At 36.3% G+C, this 20,811-nt stretch overlaps 1 protein-coding gene across 18 annotated transcripts in view; it reads left to right on the top strand.

The window, feature by feature from the left end:
- Window positions 1-20,811, top strand: part of HMBOX1 (homeobox containing 1) — a 195,810-nt gene that overhangs the window by 108,127 nt on the left and 66,872 nt on the right. For all 18 annotated transcript variants that reach the window (XM_045165013.1, XM_045165007.1, XM_045165003.1 and 15 more), the window contains one exon: window positions 19,899-20,009. In XM_045165013.1, the coding sequence (XP_045020948.1) occupies window positions 19,899-20,009 (111 nt within the window). The remainder of the gene's footprint in view (window positions 1-19,898; window positions 20,010-20,811) is intronic.

Genomic DNA, 20,811 nt, shown 5'->3' with positions numbered 1-20,811 from the left:
GGAATGGTGATGATTTTAACCAAACTTACTATGGTAATCATTTCATAATAAATGAATTTATTAATCATTATGTTGTACACCTAAGACTAACACAATAGAAAAAATTTCAGGAAAAGTGGATTTTAATATAATGAAGTTTATATTAATGAAAAAGTTTAGTAGTTGATTTCACATTCAGCATTTCAACTGACCTTTAAGAATGGATCCACTTGTCAAATTTCAGTTTTGTATCAGAGAATAATACCACAGTTTTGGGAAAAGTTACTAAAATAATCCTTCCTTTTCTATCTTAAAAAATTATATTGTCTCAATTTCATCTTGACAATAGCATAGGGAACTTTCTTTACCATAACTAGCCTTCCACAGTTTGACATGCAAAAAATTGCCTTAAAAATCTGATTTATATAAATTCCTCTAATATCCTGAGCAGAATTAGGACGTGATGAGGACAGACTCCAGCTCCTTTTGTGGCAAGGTCTTCCTTCTCTCTGCCCCATAATCTTTCTGTGTGCTTACCTTACTGGCATTCTGACTAGTATTCTCATTGTATTATTCCAAAGAAAGGGAAATCAGTTGTAGTAATGCTTGCACAACTCTCTGAGAATACTAAAAACTATTGAATTGTACACTTTGAATGGGTGAATTGTATGGTATGTGAATTATATCTCAATTAAGCTACTATAAAAAGTTAGGGAAGGAGAAAAATAAAAATCATCTATTTTCTGAACAGAATTAGTTTCCTAAAGTGGGATTTTAAATTTTTCTATGTATTATTACCAAAATAAAAAGCTAATAATAAAACTAAAATTAAAAATGAAAACATATATTGACATTCTGTATTAGAAATATATGTTCATGTGGTCAAACTTCAGAGGGCATATACAATCCTTAACCTCTCCTGTTTCTATCAGTCATAGTTCCCTTCCTAGAATAAACTACTGTTACACTTTGTGCAGGGATATTTTATGCATATGCAAACAAGTATATCTACAGTCCTTTTCTCCTTCTTTTTTTGCCACCAGATACATGGTATGCTATATACACTATTCTGCACCAAGCTTTTCTAACTTGGAAGTATCCCATGTCAAATACATAAAGGGTATTATCACAGTTTTGTTTTGGTTTTCTTTTCCCCAACAGGTTTTTTTTTTTTTTTGGTATGTAAAACAATAACACATCTTACAGTCAGTGCTGTTGTAGATTTGATGAAATGTATGGCACCCCACTCCAGTCCTCTTGCCTGGAAAATCCCATGGACAGAGGAGGCTGGTAGGCTGCAGTCCGTGGGGTCGCTGAGTCGGACACGACTGAGCGACTTGACTTTCACTTTCATGCATTGGAGGAGGAAATGGCAACCCACTCCAGTGTTCTTGCCTAGAGAAACCCAGGGACTGCGGGACCTGGTGGGCTGCCGTCTACGAGGTCGCACAGAGTCGGACACGACTGAAACGAATTAGCAGCAGCAGCAACAGCAGCAGTATAAACATTGATGAACATCCAGCTTGGATCGTTCTCCAAACCAGTCGTAAGCATCTGCATTCTAAACATTGCTCTCCATCTTTGTCAATAATTGATATATTGTTAGACTTTTTCATGTTTTTCCAACTGGAGAGAAGTGAAATGGTATGTCATTGCAGTTTTATTTTTAATTTTTTATAAAGGATTTATTTATGCATTTATTTTTGACTGTGCCGGGCCTTCATTGTGGCACACGGGCTGTTTGTGCTGCATGTGGGCTTTCTCTAGTTGAGGCGAGGGAGCTTCTCTCTGTTGTGGTGCGTGGGCTCTGGGCCTGCAGGCTTCAGGAGCTGCAGCACGGGGACTCCGTAGTTGCAGCTCATGGGCTTCGCTGCTCAGCGGCATGTGTGATCTTCTGGATCAGGGATCGCACCCATGTCCCTTGCACTGCAAGGCAGATTCTTAACCACTGGACCGCCAAGGAAGCCCTATTTTTAATTTTTTATTAAGGTATAGTTGACATGTTACATATAAATTTCACATGTACTACATAATGATTTGAATTTTATATACATTACAAAATGATCACCATAACACATCTAACTAACATCTGTCACTATACCTAGTTACAAAACTTGTTTTTCTTGTGATGAAGACTTATTAAGATCTACTCAGAAATTTTCATCATTGCAGTTTTAAATGCATTTCCCTGATTACTGTGCAGGTTAAACATCACTTCATGTTTATTAGCCATTTACATGTCATTTTTGTGAGTTGCCTGTTTAAATCAGTTGCCCATGTTTTATAGCATTGTTGTCATCTTTTTAAAAAAAATTTTTTTTGACAAAAATTGTATATATTTAAGGTTGTACTATGTGGTGTTTTGATATATGCCTATATTATCCCTTTTTAATTATCACCGTTTATTAAAAATCCATTCCAGGCTCTGAAGACTAATTTTCAACCAACTGTTAAAATTTAGCAATTCAGTAACTGTCTTAAACCATTTTTTTTGCCTTAATCTCACACAGAGACATTAAATACTTGTTTAATAAATAAATAAATTTTGTTTGGCTAAATATTTAGATGACAGTTCAACTTTATAATATATTACTTTTAAATGCACTTAGTCTTCTGTATGTATAACATTTCTATTTTTTTAAAATGTATATGTACATCCCCTTTGATCATATAATTTATCTCTTAGGATTTTATCCTATAGAAATATTTGCTTATGTCTAGAATAATGAATGTGTAGGAATATTTATTGCAGCATACGGTATGATAGCAAAAGGCCATTAATAACCGAAGTGCCCATCAGTAGGGGACTAGCTAGATAAATTATAGTGCATTCATGTTATGGAGCACTGTTTGTCCTTAGAAGTATAAAAGTATAATGCAGCTTAATATGTGTTAAGTGGAACGAGGAAGGAATGGGTTTTAAGCTGTGGGAAGGAGGTGACTGATTTTATTTTTAGGCACCAGTTTTAAAACACAACCATGTCATAGGCTCAGCAGCAACATGTTCTGGCCAGATTCAGCTCAAGTTTCAACAGTTTGCTCTGGGTGCTTTTTGATACCAATCAGAACCACAACAGGATTATGTCATTTTTTTTACTTAATTCTAAAGTTCATCTGTAGGAAAAAATTCATAAGAATATCCAAGACATTCTTTAAAAGGTACAGAGAAAAGAGTTTGAACAAATTTGTCCTGCCACATATTAAACTGTATGTTTAGAGTGATTACATAATATCGTATTGGCAGATTGATAAATGTGTTGTTTGTACAAAACAGATTTCAACAATAGATCCTTGGATCTATTAGGAAATTCAGCTTAAGTAAAGGAATTCTTTTAAATCTGTAAGGAAATTATGTTTTCCTGTTGGTTGTCCATTTGAAAATGAGAAGATAAAAATAGGTCTTAACATCTCACCAGAAACAGACATCAGTTTTCATATGGAATAAAGATATCTATATATCTGTATATCTCTGTGTGAATATATATATATATGTATATATATATCTGGAGAGGGACTGGCAACCCACTCCAATATTCTTTCTTAAAGAATTCCATGAAGAAAGGATCCTGGCAGGCTGGTCCATGGCGGTCACAAAGAGCTAGACACAACTGAGTGACTAACACTTTCATATATATGTATTCAAGCTGGATAAAAAGCCTTAACATTACTGTTTTGAATATTTTTATTATTTTGTAATAGGAAATAACACATAAATCCCCAGAGATAAGTTTAGATAAATTTAACTGTATAAAAACTTTAAGCATATATCCAATAAAAGACACTATAAACAGAATTTACACTGAAAGATAATTTGAAATAGCAAGAACAAAGAATTGGTATCTGTAAATGTCAAAAGAGCAATTGCAAGTTATTATGAAAACAACCCAATAGAAAAATTTGCAAAGCTATCAGTACATAATTTATAGAAGATGAAGTATAAATGGCCAACAAACATAACTAAAAGATTTGCAGCCTCTTGGAAAATTAAATAGGATCAATCAGGCTACAAGATAACAGGCTTGCTTTTTTTCCCATTAGATCACCAGATTTTAAAATATTGAAAGCTACTGCTAGTTAAAAATAATAGAATTTTTTTCCATTTCTGTCTCATCATAACCCAGCATAAAAAATAAAAATAAAAAAATTAAAAAAAAACACTCAGTCTTCACTAAAGTGGTGAAGAACCTTAAAACACAGTCTAAATAAAATAAGAAATCTGAATCTAAGGAAAATGTTAGGCATTGACACATGCCTCCTCCATCCTGGGTAAGGTAACAAGTTGCCCTGAAAGTATTTTAGTTATGAATGGTTGATCCCTGATCTTTGTTTAAAGGTAACAGTTCTAAAGGGGTGAGGCCACAGGAGTCATGGGAATATTCCTACATAGACTTGTTCAACATAGAAACCCTGTATCTGTAAGCAAAAATTCCTTAGTCCCTTATTCCCCCAGCTCCTGGCAATCACTAAGTTATTTTCTGTCTCTATAGATTTACCTATAGACAGAATTCTGGGTATTTCATGAAATAGACTCATACATTATATAAGCCTTTGTGTCTGCCTTCACTGTTTTCAGGGTTGATCCATGTTGTAGTATGTATCAGCACTTCATTCCTTTTAAGAGCTGAGTGATTTTCCTTTATATGGATTTAACACCTTTTATTTATTCATCAGTTGTGGGACAATTGGATTATTTCCACTTTTTGGCTATTGTGCGTAATGCTGCCATGAACATTTATGTACTAGTTTTTGTGTAGGCAGATTCTCTTAGAATATAACACAGAATGGAATTGTGGGTCATATGGTAATTCTATGTTTGATGTTTTGGAAAGCTGCCAAACTTTTCCATTTTACAGACCCACCACAGATGTACCAGCCATCCAGTTGTTTTACATCTTTATGACACTTGTCTTTCTAATTATAGCCATTCTGGTGGTTATGAAGCCGTATCTGGTAGTCTTGATTTGTATTTTCTTAGCAGTCACTGATGTTGACCATTTCTTTCATGTGCCTTTTGGCCATTTATACATATTCTTTGAGGAGGTATCTAGTCAAATCCTTTGCCTGTGTTTTGAGTTTTGTCTTTTTCATATTGAATTGTAAGAGTTCTTTATGTATTCTAGATACAAGTCCTTTGTCCTATAGAGGGTTTGCAAATATTTTAATTCTTGTTAGTGACTTTTGAATACATAAGACTTTAATTTTGATGCAGTCCAGTTTTTTGTTGTTGTTTTGTCATAGCTAAGAAACCATTACCTAATTCAGAGTCACAGATTTATGTCTGTTTTCTTCTAAGAGTTTTATAATTTTAGCTCTTATATTTAGGTTTGATCCGTTTTAAGTTAGTTTTCATACACAATGTGAAATGGGAGTCCAGCATAATATTTTTTTGTATGTAGGCATCTAGTTCAGCACAGTTTGTTGAAAAGACTAGTCTTTTCCCATTCGATTTTCTTGTTACCCTCATCAAAAATCAATTGATGATAAATGTTTGGGTTTGTTACCTGACTTTCAATTCCATTCCGTTGACCTGTCTGTCTCTCCTAATGCCGGGCTTCCGTGGTGGCTCAGTGGTAAACAATCTGCCTACAATGCAGGAAATGCCAGTACCACACAGACTTGATTACTATAGTTTGACAGTATGTTTGAAATTGGGAAATGTGAGTTCTTCAACTTTCTTCTTCTTTTTAAAGATTATTTTGGCTATTCTGGGTCCCTTACATTTCCATAGGAATTTTAGAATTTCTTTATAAAAGCCAGCTGGAGTTTTAGTAGGAGTTAGACTGAAGCTATAAATCAATTTAGAAAGTATTGTCATTTTAACAGTGTTTAGTCTTCCAAGCTATGAAAATGAGATGTTCCTCTATTTAGGTATTTTTCAATTTCTTTCAACAATATTCTGTAATTATCATTTTACAAGTCTTGCATTACTTTTGTTAAGATTTCTTCCTAAATATTTTATTGTTTTTGAAGCTATTGTTAGTGGAATTGCTTTCTGAATTTCATTTTTGAATTGTTCATTGCTAGTGGCTAGAAACGGAGAAGGCAATGGCACCCCACTCCAGTTCTCTTGCCTGGAAGATCCCATGGATGGAGGAGCCTGGTAGGCTTCAGTCCATGGGGTCACTAAGAATAGGACACGGCTGAATGACTTCACTTTCACTTTTCACTTTCATGTATTGGAGAAGGAAATGGCAATCCACTCCAGTGTTCTTGCCTGGAGAATCCCAGGGACGGGGGAGCCTGGTGGGCTGCCATCTATGAGGTTGCACAGAGTTGGACACGACTGAAGCAAATTAGTAGCAGCAGCAGCAGCAGTGGCTAGAAATAGCGTTTAATTTTTGTATGTTGATCTTGTATCCTGCAGCCTTGGTATATATGTTCTTCAGTTCTGATAGTTTTTGTTTGCATGTACTCATGTGTATTTCTTCAGAGTTTTCACAATATCATGTCATCTGCAAATAGAGGTAGCTTTACTTTTCCCTTTTCCATCTGGATGCCTTTAATTTCTTTATCTTGCCTTATTGCCCTGGCTAGCACCTCCTTGAGAAGGCAGTGGCAACCCATTCCAGTACTCTTGCCTGGAGAATCCCCGGGACGGTGGGGCCTGGTGGGCTGCCGTCTATGGGGTCGCACAGAGTCGGACATGACTGAAGCGACTTAGCAGCAGCAGCACCTCTTTATTATGCTGAATAGAAGTAGTAAGGGTGAACATTCTCATGTTGTTCCTGATCTTAGTGGTGAAGCTCTCTATCTTTAGCCACTAAGTATGATATCAGCTATGGGTGTTTCATGGATGTACTCCATTAAAGTAAGAAGTTTACTCTTAAACAAAACTTATTGAGTGTTTTGTATCATGAAAGGATGTTGGATTTTTCAAAATGCTTTTTTTTGTGTCTATTAAAATAATTTCATAGGTTTTATCATTTGTTAATATGTTATACTTCATTGATTGGTTTTTATATGTTGAATGAACTTTGCTTTCCTGATATAATTCCTACTTGGTCATGGTGTATAATCCTTTTTATATGTTGTTGGATTCAGCTTACTTGTCTTTTGTTGAGGATTTGTATATCCATATTCATTGGGGACATTGATTTGTAGTCTTCATTTGGTTTTGGTATCAGGGTAATACTGACCTCATGGAATGAGTTGCGAAGTGTTTCCTCCTTTTCTTTTTTTTTGAAATTTTGTAATGAGTTGGTGCTAGTTTGTGTGTGAAATTATTTTTTGAACACTTGGTAGAATTTACACTTGAAACCATTTGCTCATCCTTTGTGGGAAGATTTTTGGCTACTCATTTGTTTACTTGCTATATATCTTATTCAGATTTTCTGTTTCGTGAATCAAGTTCTAGCAATTTATCTATTTTATCTAGGTATATAATTTGTTGGCATACAGTTGTTCTCAGAATTCCTTTATTGTTCTTTTTATTTCTATAATGTCAATAATAATGTCCTTTCATTGCTAATTTTAGTCATTTGAGTCTTTTCTCATTTTGCTTTGTAAATCTATCTAAAAGTTTCTCAATTTTGTTGACCTGTTGAAAGAACCAATTGTTTATTACATTTATCTTCTCCACTACCTGTTTCTATTTTCTATTTCATTTGTTTCGCCTCTACATTATTTTCTTCCTCCTGCTTGTCTTGGATTTAATTTGCTTTTCTTTTTTCTAGTTTTTTTAAGGCAAAAGCTTAGATTATTCAGATCTTTTTTCCATATTTAATACAGGCATTTATAGCAGTAAATTTCTCTCTGAGCACTTCCTTGTCTTCATCTCATACATTTTGGTATGATGTGTATGTGTGTTTAAGCATCTCAAAGTATTTTTAATTCTCTTGTGATTTCTTATTCTTTGACTCATTGGTTAGGATTGTATTGTTTAATTTGCACATATTTATGAATTTCCCCAATTTTTTTCCTATTATTGATTTCTAATTTCATTCTGTTGTGTTTGGAGAACATACTTTGTTCAATTTAAAAATTGTTGACACTTGTCTTGTATCCAGAAATGTTCTATTCTGGAAAATATTTCACATACACTTAACTTGAGAAGAATGTGTATTCTGCTGTTATTGAGTGAAATGTTCTATAGATGTATGTTAGGTCTAAAAGGTTTTTATTGTTGTTCAAGTGTTCTGTTTCTTTCCAATCTTCTGTATAGTTGTTCTATTATTGAAAATGGTATGTTGAAGTTTCCAGTTATTGTTGAATTGTCTATTTCTCCCTTCAGTTCTGTCCGTTTTTGCCTCACAACATTTTATATTTTTCATTGTGTCTTCTTCATGTTATGTCATTCTAAAGTGTTCTTATTTTATCTCATTACAAATAGTGTCTTTAAGTATGTTTTGTTTAACATTAATATAGCTACTCCAGTTTTTATTTGGTTACTCTTTATGTGGTGCATCTCTTTGCATTCTTTGACTTTCAATCTATTTGTATCTTGGAATAAAAAATATATCTCTTCCATATTTTCTGGCACCTAGTATTACTGCTAAAAGTCTATAAAGCTTATTATCTTAGCGATTAAAAAAAATTGAATGAGGCTTGAACTTCTAAGCCAATTCTGAGAATATAAAGAAATACTATGTCGAAAATAAAAAAGAAGATTAGCACATGGAAAAAAATGTATCTCTTATACAGTGTGATCAATTTTTAACCCAGTCTTCCCATCTGCTTTGTCTAAGAATGTATAATCCATTTACATTTAATGTAGATATGATCAAGTAGAATTTATATCTGCCATTTTGTCATTTGTTCTGTATGTCTTGCATCTGTTTTATTCCCCTGTTGCTCAATTTCCTCCCTCTTTTGTTTCATACATATTTCATACATATTTCTGGTGTACAGTTTAAATCTCTTGTCCTTTCTTCTGCTGCTTTTTAAAAAATTTGTTGTCATTGGTTGCCCTGGAGATTACCATAAAATCTTAGTTTATAATAATCTAGTTCAGATTAATACTAACTTAATTTCAATAGTATATGAAAACTTTACTCCTTTAGAGCTTCATTCCCTATCTGCCCCTCAGCTTTGTGCCAGTTTTGCCATTCAGTTTACTTAGATTTATAAATCTCAGTTTGTGCCCATCAACTTAGATTTATAATTATTGCATTTTCCAGTTTTATTTTAATTCAAATTGGGAAAAAATAAGTTATAGAGAAAAAATACATTTATACTGTCTTTTATATTTACCTGCTGTAGTTACTTTTGCTGACACTCTATTTCTTCATGTGTATTTGAATTCCGTGATTCCTAAGATGTCGATGTTTGCTCTTGCCATCTCCTGCTTGACCATGTCCAGTTTACCTTGATTCATGAACCTTACATCCTAAGTTCCTATGCAATACTGTATTTGAATTACTGTTTAGTGTCCTTTTGTTTCTGTTCAAAGAACACTCTTTAGTATTTCTTGTATGATATGTCTTCTGGCCATACAGGATTCTCTCTGGTTTTATTCATTGGGCAGTGTCTTAATGTTGACTTTACTTGGAAGGATAGTTTTGCTTGATATAGAGTACTTATTAATTGGTCTTTTTTTTTTTTTCCCTTCAGCACTTTGAATATATCATTCTTCATGGTTTCTGATGAGAAATCAGCCATTGATCTGCTTATTTTTATTTATTTATTTTTATATATAGTTAACATCTCTACCTCTCTTGCAAGTGTGCTTAATTATGTCCAACTTCTTATGACCCCATGGCCAGGTTTCTCTGACCATGGAATTTTCCAGAGAAGAATACTGGAGTGGGTTGCTATTTCCTACTCCAAGGGATCCTTCCTACCCAGGGATCAAAGCCACATCTCTGTGTCTCCTGCATTGGCAGGAGGGTTCTTTACCACTGGTGCCACCTGGGAAGCCCAATATATTAATTTCTGGTTTGCAGTATAATAGACCAGCATTTATATGCATTGCAAATTAGTTATTACAATAAGTATAGTTACCATCTGTAGTGAGTAACTTACTGAGCATTCCTTGTACATAGTAAGTCCCTTCTTTCTTGCTGCTTTCAAATTTTCTTTGACTGTGGTTTTCAGCAATTTATGATGTACCTAGATTGGATCTGATAGAGGTGGAGCAAAGGATCAAAGTAGGTGATTAAATAGTTAATCCCACTAGGGGATTGTCGGAGAAGGCAATGGCACCCCACTCCAGTACTCTTGCCTGGAAAATACCATGGACGGAAGAGCCTGGTAGGCTGCAGTCTATGGGGTCACTCAGAGTCGGACACGACTGAGCGACTTCACTTTCACTTTTCACTTTCATGCATTGGAGAAGGAAATGGCAGCCCACTCCAGTGTTCTTGCATGGAGAATCCCAGGGACGGGGGAGCCTTGTGGGCTGCCGTCTCAGGGGTCGCACAGAGTTGGACACGACTGAAGTGACTTAGCAGCAGGAGATTGTAAATAGAAAAAAATATAGGAGACCCCAGTAAGTTAATGATCACTCAAGAAAGCAGGTTTGCTTAACCACAAAACCAGACAGGCTTGCTGAGCAATAAAACCATGCAACAGAAGCGTGAGACGTGCGCCTAAACAGTAAGACAATGGTGGCATGAGATCCACATCCTGCCCAGTGAGCTCAGTAAGTTAATGAACCCTAGGACATGCTCTCTGCACACATGAAAACAATAATTGGTGAAAAGGTGACCTTTCAAAATGAAAGACATTCATTGTACTGACACCTGAAATAATTGTTCTATAGTGCCATGACAGTCCTGGCTTGACCATTTAGGGAGGAACAAACCCCCCTCCCCAGTCTGGAGAAGGGGTTGATGTAAGCATGACGTCTACTTAAGAATGAGGAAGAAAGTTGTCTTTTCCCCCCTCCCCACTTTTCCTCTGATTACAAAACTGTAGCCCACTAAGTTCCCAGAGTGTAGCATCCTCTCACCCACCTGGTAAGCCACACAAACATCCTACTCCAATAAGTCACTATTTATCACTTTGCCTCTTGCTGAATTCTTTTCTGCACTAAGCATAAAAGTCCAGAGCTGTTTGAAGCCCCCCTGAAATGCTACCTACTTGCAGATTGTTGAGCTTCTTGAATGTGTAGGTTGTTTTTCATTAAGTTTTTGAATTTTATGACCATTTCAAATATTCTTTCTTTTTTTTCTTTAACTTTACTCTCTCTCTTCATCCTGGGAATCCCATTATGTATATGTTGGTATACATGGTGGTGTCCCACAGGTTTTTGATACTCTACTATATTTTCCTCATTATTTTTATTTCTCTTTCTTATAAAAGATCATCTCAATCAACCTATCTTCATGTTTACTGAATATTTCTTTTGCCAGTTAACATCTGATGTTGAGTTTCTTTAGTAATTTTTTCATTTTACTTATTGTACTTTTCTACTCCAGAATTTGTTTGGTTCTTTCTTGTAATCCCTGCCTCTTTATTGATATTCTGTTCAATGATGCATTTTTCTCATACTTGCATTTAGTCCTGATTGAAATCTTTGTCTAGTAAGTCTAACACCTGCGTTTCTTCAAAGGCGTTTCTTAGTGACTGCTTCTTGTGCTGTGTGTGTCATACTTGATTGCTTCCTTGCATGGGTCATAAGCTCCCCCCCCCCCCAAACTGGCAGTTTGATGTGGAAACTCTTGAAATCAGATTCCTCCCTACCCCTTGATTTATAATTGTTTTTGTTGCTCTTTGTTTAGGGACTTTCCTGATCTAATCCTGTAGATTCAGTATTCTTTATCTTTGTGGTGTGTGGTTTCTGAAGTCTCTTCCTTGTTAGCTTAGCAATCAGCTAATTATTGGATAGAGATTTCTTTAAATGCTTACAAGCAATAAATTTCCCAGCTTTGCTGAGGGACTCTGTATATATATTGAAACATTCCTTTAATGCTCAGGCAGACAGTTTATAATTCTACCTTACCCTTCACTTTCTGCTTGTACGACATCTCAGAGTCAGCCAGAGGTGAGAGCTTCATAGTTCTTTCCTGTGACGCATGTTGCCCTGGTCATGCACATAGACCTAGACATGTGCACAGCCCTGTACATGTACCTGACCTTGTAGATTCCTGGAACTATGTCAGAGTTTTCCAAAGACCCTCATAGACATCTTAAGAATTCCTCAGCTTTTAAAATATTTTGTTCAGTTCTTTGTTTGCCCCAACTGTTAGCATCATCACTTCAGGCACCTGTAATGTTAAATGATCACCACTGATCGTTTTCTACAAACCACTTCCCTCCCAGGGAAAAGGCTATTCACACTGAGAGAGGTCTGAATAAGGTCAAATGAGAATAACCTTTGCAAATGGGAGTTTCCTGGAAGTTGCCAAACAGGTGAAATAATGTCGGTTCTCTCAGAACGGTGTTTGGGGGAACTCCAAGCATGTTTTCCCTCTCCGTGGCTAGTAGAGCGCCCTTGCTATTCACTGTGACTGCGGTGCTGGTATGATGGGAATGCGTGTAGCTCAAATTAAAATTTCGCATAGCTGGCCTTACTAAAATTTAGCTTTTCTTTTGAATACTTGTACACCTTTGGTTAATTTCCAGATTTCTGAAAAAGTTGATTTTGACAACTTCAGCCAGTACTTTTATGGTAGAGCAGTTTTTGCTCTCATTGCATTTTGGGGGGACTAACTATTCAGAAAACCTTACTTTGCTACCCCCTGACATTACAGCCATTTAACATTTTAAAGGAAAGTGTAACACTCTCCCCTAAAATTCCCTTGTAGTGTTTTCCTTAGAGTATAAACATGAAAGGCAAGCATAGAAGGACTGGGGAATGCAGCAACAATAAACCTATGCTGGTAAAAACTGAAGAACTCTTACTAACCAAAAGTTTAAAATATAAAATTTCAGCATTAACTGGAAAGAGGACAAGGGGAGTCTTTTAGAGAGCATGAAAATAATCTATACCTTGATTTGAGTGATGGTCATTTGTGTGTATAGGTATGTCAGAACTCATTGAACTCTTCACTGTATGTAAAATATGCCTCAGTTAAAAAGGGGACAACAGAGTTGTTGAATAACATCACTGACTCAGTGGACATAAGTTTGAGCAAATTCTGGGAGATAGTGGAGGACAAGGAAGCCTGGGGTACTATAGTCCATGGAGTCACAAAGAGTCAGACATGACTTAGCAACTGAACAACAAAAGCAAAAATACAGAGCTAGGAAGGGAAACGGTGGGAAACTGTATGATAAACCCTGATTTCATTTAAACATACAACTGTGAGTAAACAGCTATGGCAGTTATGAGTCCAGGACAGAATGTTGACTATACAGAAATAAATAGTCAAGTATCTTCCAAATATAGGAGATGGATGTACAGTCTGGAGAAGGAAATGAGGAAAGTATGTTATAATGCATGTGTATTAGTTATCTGTTGCTACTAAAAAGATTACATTGACCTTAGCAACTTGAAAGAACCTACATTTTTATTGTCTCACTCAGGCTTTATAGATCAAGATTCCAGAAGCAGCTTAGGTCATTCTGGTTCAGGGTGTCTCAGGAGGCTACAGTAATCAGTAGCTTAGCTAATGCTAGGAGAAGGACTTCTAAGAGGGCTCACTTGCATAGCTGTTAGTGAAACACTTCAGTTCTTTGCCACATGGATTTCTTCATAGGGCTGAAAGCGTGGCAGCTAGCTTTTCTCAGAACCAACTATTAAGAGAGAGCAAAACAGTCACTTTTCATGACTTAGCCTTGTAAGTCATCATATTCTGTTGGTTGCACACACCAACCCTGAAGCAGTGTTGGAGGGGATTACATAAAGGTAGGAACACTGAGAGAATCATTAGGAGTCATCCTGGAGCCTAGCTATCACAGTCAGCTAATTTTCTTAGTTTTTTTAGCCAGGAGCCATTAGATACTGCCCACGAGTTAGAAAACAGTGCTTCCAGCCTCCTAATGTTTTTATATGATCCTTGTTTGTTTGTTTGTTTTATTGCACCCTTAGGAACCCCATTTCCCTTAGAGAAGCATTTGCTAAACTTGAGTAGATCTTTCTCTCAGGGCTCCCTCACGGCTCAGACAGTGAAGAATCTGCCTGTAATGCAGGAGACCTATGTTCGATCCCTGCGTCAGGAAGTTCCCTTGAAGAAGGAAATGGCAACCCACTCCAGTATTTTTGCTTGGAGAATTCCTGTGGACAGAGGAGCCTGGCGAACTACAGTCCATGGAATTGCAAAGAGTCAGACATGACTGAGCAACTAACACTTCTCTCTAGTGTATTTAAATTTTTTTTCTTGTGTTAGGATCAAATCAAACTAATTTGATGTTTTTACATTTTAAAATTCAGAATGTAGTAGTATCTCATTTTAGTAATTATTTCTGCCTATTTGGTGTCCAGGTATGCTTGGAGTGATTTTGTAATGAGTGTAGTTATTTCTAAGTGGTAAAAATCTGGCTAAATTTCTTTTATTAGCTATCCTCCTAAGTTTTTTACTCTCCTCTGAATTGCTTAGAATTCTTTTTATAATGAGCATGTGTTAATATTTACAAATCAGACTTAAAAAGTAAATTTTATAATATTTAGTAATGGTGATGATGTAGGGGAAAATGCTCATCCATGTTGGTTAGAATATAAAACTGGGTACAGTCTTCAGGGAACAATTTGGTATCTATCACAAAGTTAAATGCCACTCATATGCTACAAATCAAATTCCATTCCTGTAAATTGGCCCTAAAATATTTATTTACATACACAAAGACAGGCATAGAGTGTTCATTGCATCATTTATAATCATAAAATTTAGCAACAGTTGAAATGTCTAATAATAGGTCAGTGTTTAAGTGGATTATGGTGTATTTCTGCTGTAAAATACCATGTAGCTTAGAATGATGAAGATTCATAGTGTGCTACATGAGAAAATTCTAAGATGTGAGAAACATTGTTACTTACTACGTATGGAATAACTCCAAATGTGTGTTTAAAAAAAAAACCTAGATGCATATATGTGAAAGTGATAATCACTCAGTCATGTATGATTCTTTGCAACCCATGGACTGCCCGCCAGGCTCCTGTGTCCTTGGGATTCTCCAGGCAAGAATACTGGAGTGGGTCGCCATTCCCTTCTCCAGAGCATCTTCCCAATCTAGGGATCAAACCATGACTCCTGCATTACAGGCAGATTCTTTCCTGTCTGAACCACCAGGGGAGCACACATATGTACATGTTTGTGTATTAAATGCATAGGAAGGAGATTGGAAAGATTCACACCAGATAAACAAGGATACGTTTAAGGAATGAGAGAAGGGTTAAAGACAGAGGAAGGACTTTTTTCTCTGAGTTTGTGACTTATTTTTATGGGGAATGGATGCATGCGTTCTAACTTAAAAATGTTGAGACATGTCTCTCACAGTGTGGAAGGTGAATTGCAGAAATGACTGTAGCTCTCAAGTAGAAAATTCCATGAAGCACATTCTACTTTTTCTAATTAAAAAGGATCTGATCTTGAGGGTTTTTCATTTTATGTATCTTAGATGACTTGTTCTTTTCATCAAAGTTATTTCCATTATCTAGGCAAGGGAGGCTGAGATTCCAAACTGCAGGAATGAGGACTGGAAAAACAAAGAGAGTTTTTGGAAGAGAAAAGGTTGGATTTAGTAAGCATGTGAGAGTTCGGAGAATGAGTGGAATGGAAGATAAAATTGAGATGGAGGACACAGGAAGAAGAGCAGATTTAAAGGAGGAAGCTAATGAATCAACTTTACTGTGTTGAAGGCCTGTGGGAAATTCTCATGATGCTATCCAGCAGATGGTTTGAAAGGAATAGGCTGGTGCTCCAGTGACGGCTGAAGTGACTTAGCAGCAGCAGCAGCTAGAAGTCACTGGTATTTAAATACTTTAAACCATGATTTTTGGTAGATGAGATGACCAAAGGAAGAGAGAGTGTAGAGTGAGAAAAGATGCTTAAACACGGAATCTTGGGGCACTAACATGAAAGGAGATAACATAGCAATCCCTGAAGTTGGCTAAAAAGTTGTGTTGGGGTTTGTATCCAGCATTCCAAGCATGAAGACGATGTATCACATGCCACAGGAAGTTGGAGGAAGAAGAAACATTGAAATTTGTAGTACTGGGGGACTTGGACAAGAATGGGTTGTGGTGGAGAGCCCTCTAGTGGAAGGGAGCATGGTATTTGAGGAACTGGAAGGAGCCTGATAAAGCTGAAGCTCAGAAAGGAATATGAATGACCATGGGCAGGGAGGCTTTTTCATCCTTTGAATACAATGTGATCACTTCCTTATTGGAAAGAAATTAATCAGGGGTTAGTTTTAGTCTCTCAGTGTATGAAGATTATATGTAAATTTCTCTTTTCGTCTGCCCTGTGCAAGGTAGAAAAGAGCTTTTGAGGAGGTAAAACTTTCATCAGAGAATGACATTGTTTTCAGCAGTGGAAACAGTGGTAAAGGGAATTAGGAGAATTTTCTCCCAGTAAAGAGAGGCTTCAGGGCCTTTTGACACTAGCTCAGTTGAAGTTCAAAAGACATGGAACAGCCCCAGAAGAAGTTGCTAACTAAGAAATATCATTGTAAAATGTATTATTGTAGATGCTCTAGTTTTATAGTGCCTTTTCTGGAAAAAGCTACCTGATTTATTACTTTGTTTTCTTATAAAAACTGAGATTAAGTTTACAAGAAGTTCCTTGTTTATTTCTTCCCCTCACAAAAGACTGGACAGGAGGCTATTCTTTATTAACTTCTCTCTCTGTTTTATTAAATTAATTATTACAAATAGAGAAAATTGCAAAACATATATTAACAGTTAACATTGCTTACCCCAGAATGGAATTGGCCAGGGAAGGGTGAAATTAACTTCTTTTTGCACTTATGTTTTGTTTAACTTAATTACAGTGTTTATAAAGCAACCAATAAAGTTTGTTGTGTTTAAAGGGAAAAGATAAAAATAAAATTAATAAATATTTGTAGACAGAATAAGAAAACAGTATAGAGATGCACAGTGGAGGGAGAGTCCACCATTCTATATTCATATAGTGTATCTTTGGCTATATATGAGCTTTTGTTACTGTACAAAACAACATAGATTATATAAAAATATGTGTATTCATTAAACTATGTACTTTTCCATATATCATGGACATCTTTCCGTATTGATACATACTTCCTTTTTTTTAGCACTACATAGAATTTTTAAAAGTTTTTTGGGGGAAAAAAACCATTTTTTATTGAAATACAATGTAAAGAGAAAAGTACCCTGTTTAATAACTTTTACAAAGTGAAGACACAAATGCAACCACCATCCAGATTAAGTTCAAGAACAGTGCTGGTGACTACATAGGCCTTTCTCATCCTGCCTTCCATCATTAACCTCCCTCCTAATCAGTTAAGCACTATTCTGATCATCATACATACAGATAAACTGGGTCTGTTTTTAAACTTTACGTGAATTGAATCATACAGTATTGTGCATGACTCTTTATGTGTATGTCTGACTATTAATTATTTTTGTGAGATTTATCCATGTGATTGCATATAGCCGTAGCTTACCCTTTTCCTACTTGGTATAGTAGTCTATGATGGCTCAGTGGTAAAGAATCCACCTGCCAGTGCAGGAAATGTGGGTTCAATTCCTGGGTCAGGAAGATCCCCTGGAGTAGGAAATGGTAACCCACTCCAGTATTCTTGCCTGGGAAATCCCATGGACAGAGAAGCCTAGCAGGCTACAGCCCATGGGGTCACAAAGAGTGGGACATGACGGAGTGACTAAACAATAGCAACAAATAACAGTGTATAGTAGTGTGTGGTAGAATACACAGATACCACAGTTTGTGCATTTTCCTGTTATTTGTATTTGAGTTTTTTTAAACTAGGGACTAGGATAGAAAATGCTCAAAAAAGCCTTCGTGTATGTGTTTTTGAACACATTCTCTTGGGTATGTACACATTTCTGTGGGAATGAATTGCTGGATCATATATGTTCAGCTTTAGTAGATTCTAGTAAATTTAGTAAATCTAAATCTAATCTGATTTGGTAGATAAACTCAGCTCTTTGCCAAAGGGGCCCTGATATGTTACCCTTCCATCAGCTATATGAAAGTATCCTATACTCCATTCCCTGCCAACGCTTGGAGTTGATGGCTTTTTGTTTGGCTGGTTTTGGTTTTCTGTTGTTTGTCTTTGGCTGTTACAGAGCATTAGTTTAAAATTCTGCCCAGGATTTTATTATATGAATATACCGTAATTCACTGTCCATTTGCTGGACTCTTGCCCTGTTCCCTTGCTATAGCACAGCCAGAGCTTGAACAGCTCTAATGCCTAGTCGGCGCTGTGGTTTGTTCTGTGTGTGATCTGACTGACTGAGGAAGATGTAATACTGTAGGAACCAGAACCAGTATATTCTTTGATTTTTTCTTAACAGATTTTCCTCAGATTCCCTCTGTTTTTGAGTAGTATATGATACCAGTGTAAGAATCCATGTAAAATAGTTTCATTTTGTTGACGTGAAAATCAGTTTTGATTTCATGGTGGTAAACGGTTGTTTTCTTCACTCTTGTTAAAAAGTCACGTTAAAAAAAAAAAAATAGTGTAATGCCTGAAACCAGACTTTCAGTGAAAGCACTGGTAAACACAGCTAATTTAATTATACTGAATAATTTGCATTCTCGTAGAACAAGCATACAGTGATAGCTACCAGCACCTGAGTAACATAGATCTTGAACCCATTGGAAAACTGCTGTGAGAATGATCTGAGAACATAATCCTTTTGTTTTTGGAAAATTCTGAATTTCATCCTTTGAAAATGAAAGGTTTCCAATCAGAGAACCATGCTTCAGCTCAACCTTAACAAAACTCCCCTCCCCCATTTACTCAAATTTTCTTTTAATGTGGAGTTTTACAAGTACAGAACTCTACTCTGGGGACTTCCTTCTAATTAGTCCAATGTGATCACTAGACCTGCTGCTTCTCATGTTGGGTGAGTGATTACTTCATGATAACCACTCTTCCTATTGTGCAGTATAACTTTAAACAGGTGTTTTCACAGGTGGTATTCAGTACTATCCAGTTACCATAAGTAATTCCTTGTGAGAGTTTAGTACTGTTAACCCTTCATGGTCACTGAATGGTCTTTTGGAAAGTGCCTTATGGGCATGTAAGACAGTTTTATATTTCCTATTATTCTTCGCTTTTGTCAGTTGTATGTTGAATTATTCATTTTTGGAATAGCTATAATGACCCGAAGGAGCATGTTATTCTCATCCTAGTAAGTTTTAGACGTGCTTTTTTACTTTCACGTGGAGGTGTTTCACATTTATTATTAATTGCTGTCAAGAACTTTTTAGTGATAGCTGAAAACTGCTGCTTTATATTCTGCTCAGTGTTTGGATAAGTCGGTTAAAGGAACATCTTTACCTCTTGGGATTTTTTAAGAGGTGCTATTATACATAGCTGTAAATCTTCCAGCTGTTAGTTATCTGTACTAACAAGCCTGAAAATAAATCAACAAGTGAGCTAGCCTAAATGAGTTAACATAATCCAGAAACCTTACTGAGGAGAGTATTTTCAATGACCTCTCCTTTCTCAGCCCCTAAATCTTTTTCTCAGTATCAATAATGTGTTGTCTGGGTTTTTTTCCTTCTAAATATCTGGTAAAAGTTCTAATGTCATAAATCAGTATTGGGGTGGAGGTGGTGACGGTGGTTGAAGGAGCACAGATTGAATCGACTTCTGACTTTATCTCATATTCGGGACCTGGTGTAGAGATGAATTTAGAAAGCATTTTGAAGTCTTGGTAAATAAAATGCTTTGACCTCTAATAGATCATTTCTGAATCTATCCTTGCAGCCAGCTTTTACAAAGAAGCCCAATATTAAAAGCCTTGCTCAAGTTGCAGCTTCCTTGTAGAGTAGGAGAGTAAAGTACCCAGTAACCTAGTTCCAACAGACGCCTCGTGAACTTCCGTCACTGCAGCACCCACAGCAGCTGTTTCTCTTTCTCCATAGGTATCAGCCAGAGCCGGATCTCTCACTGGTTATTGCAGCAGGGGTCAGATCTGAGTGAACAGAAGAAAAGAGCATTTTACCGATGGTATCAGCTTGAAAAGACAAACCCTGGTAAAAAAATTTTTCCTTTTTTTAATTGCCTTTGAAACAGGACAAGTATAATTAATTCCTTCGTTGAATCCGTGTGCTGATTCGTCTTCCCCAAGGTAGTTTCATATGCTGCTGTTGCTCCTTTATGCCAGAGAACTCTCTTTAACCGTAAGACCTAAGCCCTGATTATTATACTAGTTTTTAGTTCAGTGTTCAGCATTGTCTAGTCATCTTCACCGCTTCCTCCAAGGTGCCTCTCTGTTTCCAGGTTATATGACATTTCTAATCGTAAGTGGAAAGAATGGTCATGATTGTCAGTGGTCAGTTCCCCCCGCCCTCAACTAAAGCTACATACAGTATTTCATACCTAGTTTTATGTGTGTTTCTAAATCTTGTTTTAGTAATATTAATTTAATATTTTTATTTTGTTCACAGTATACCATATCCAGTGGTTTCTGCTAATAATTTTCTGTTTCTAATTCTAATTGTGGGTAATGAATGTGTCTTTGGACTTTAGAGTGAGCTGCCCTGTTGACTTTGGGGCTTCGAATAGAATGAAATCTTAAGGGAAAAGATCACAGAAACCTTTGTGTCAGAAGTTAACAGGATATGCAAGATCTATTGCAGGATACAGGTGGTATATGAAGTAAAATCTGAAGTTTTTGACAGACTGTTTCAGTCTACACATTACAAAGCCTGGTCACAGTGAGGTCAGTCTCAAGTTTAACCTTGTGACTGAGCTTCTTCTGTAACACTAGAGCATTAAAGCCTTTGCTTACAGGCTGAATTATCAATCCGAATATTGTGTATTGAAGGCTTTTAG

This window comes from Bubalus bubalis, chromosome 3, assembly GCF_019923935.1.
Source record: "Bubalus bubalis isolate 160015118507 breed Murrah chromosome 3, NDDB_SH_1, whole genome shotgun sequence".
In the NCBI taxonomy this organism is placed as follows: Eukaryota; Metazoa; Chordata; class Mammalia; order Artiodactyla; family Bovidae; genus Bubalus; species Bubalus bubalis.
The sequence above is the reverse complement of the archived record's forward strand: the minus strand, read 5'-3'. Positions and strand labels throughout refer to the sequence as shown.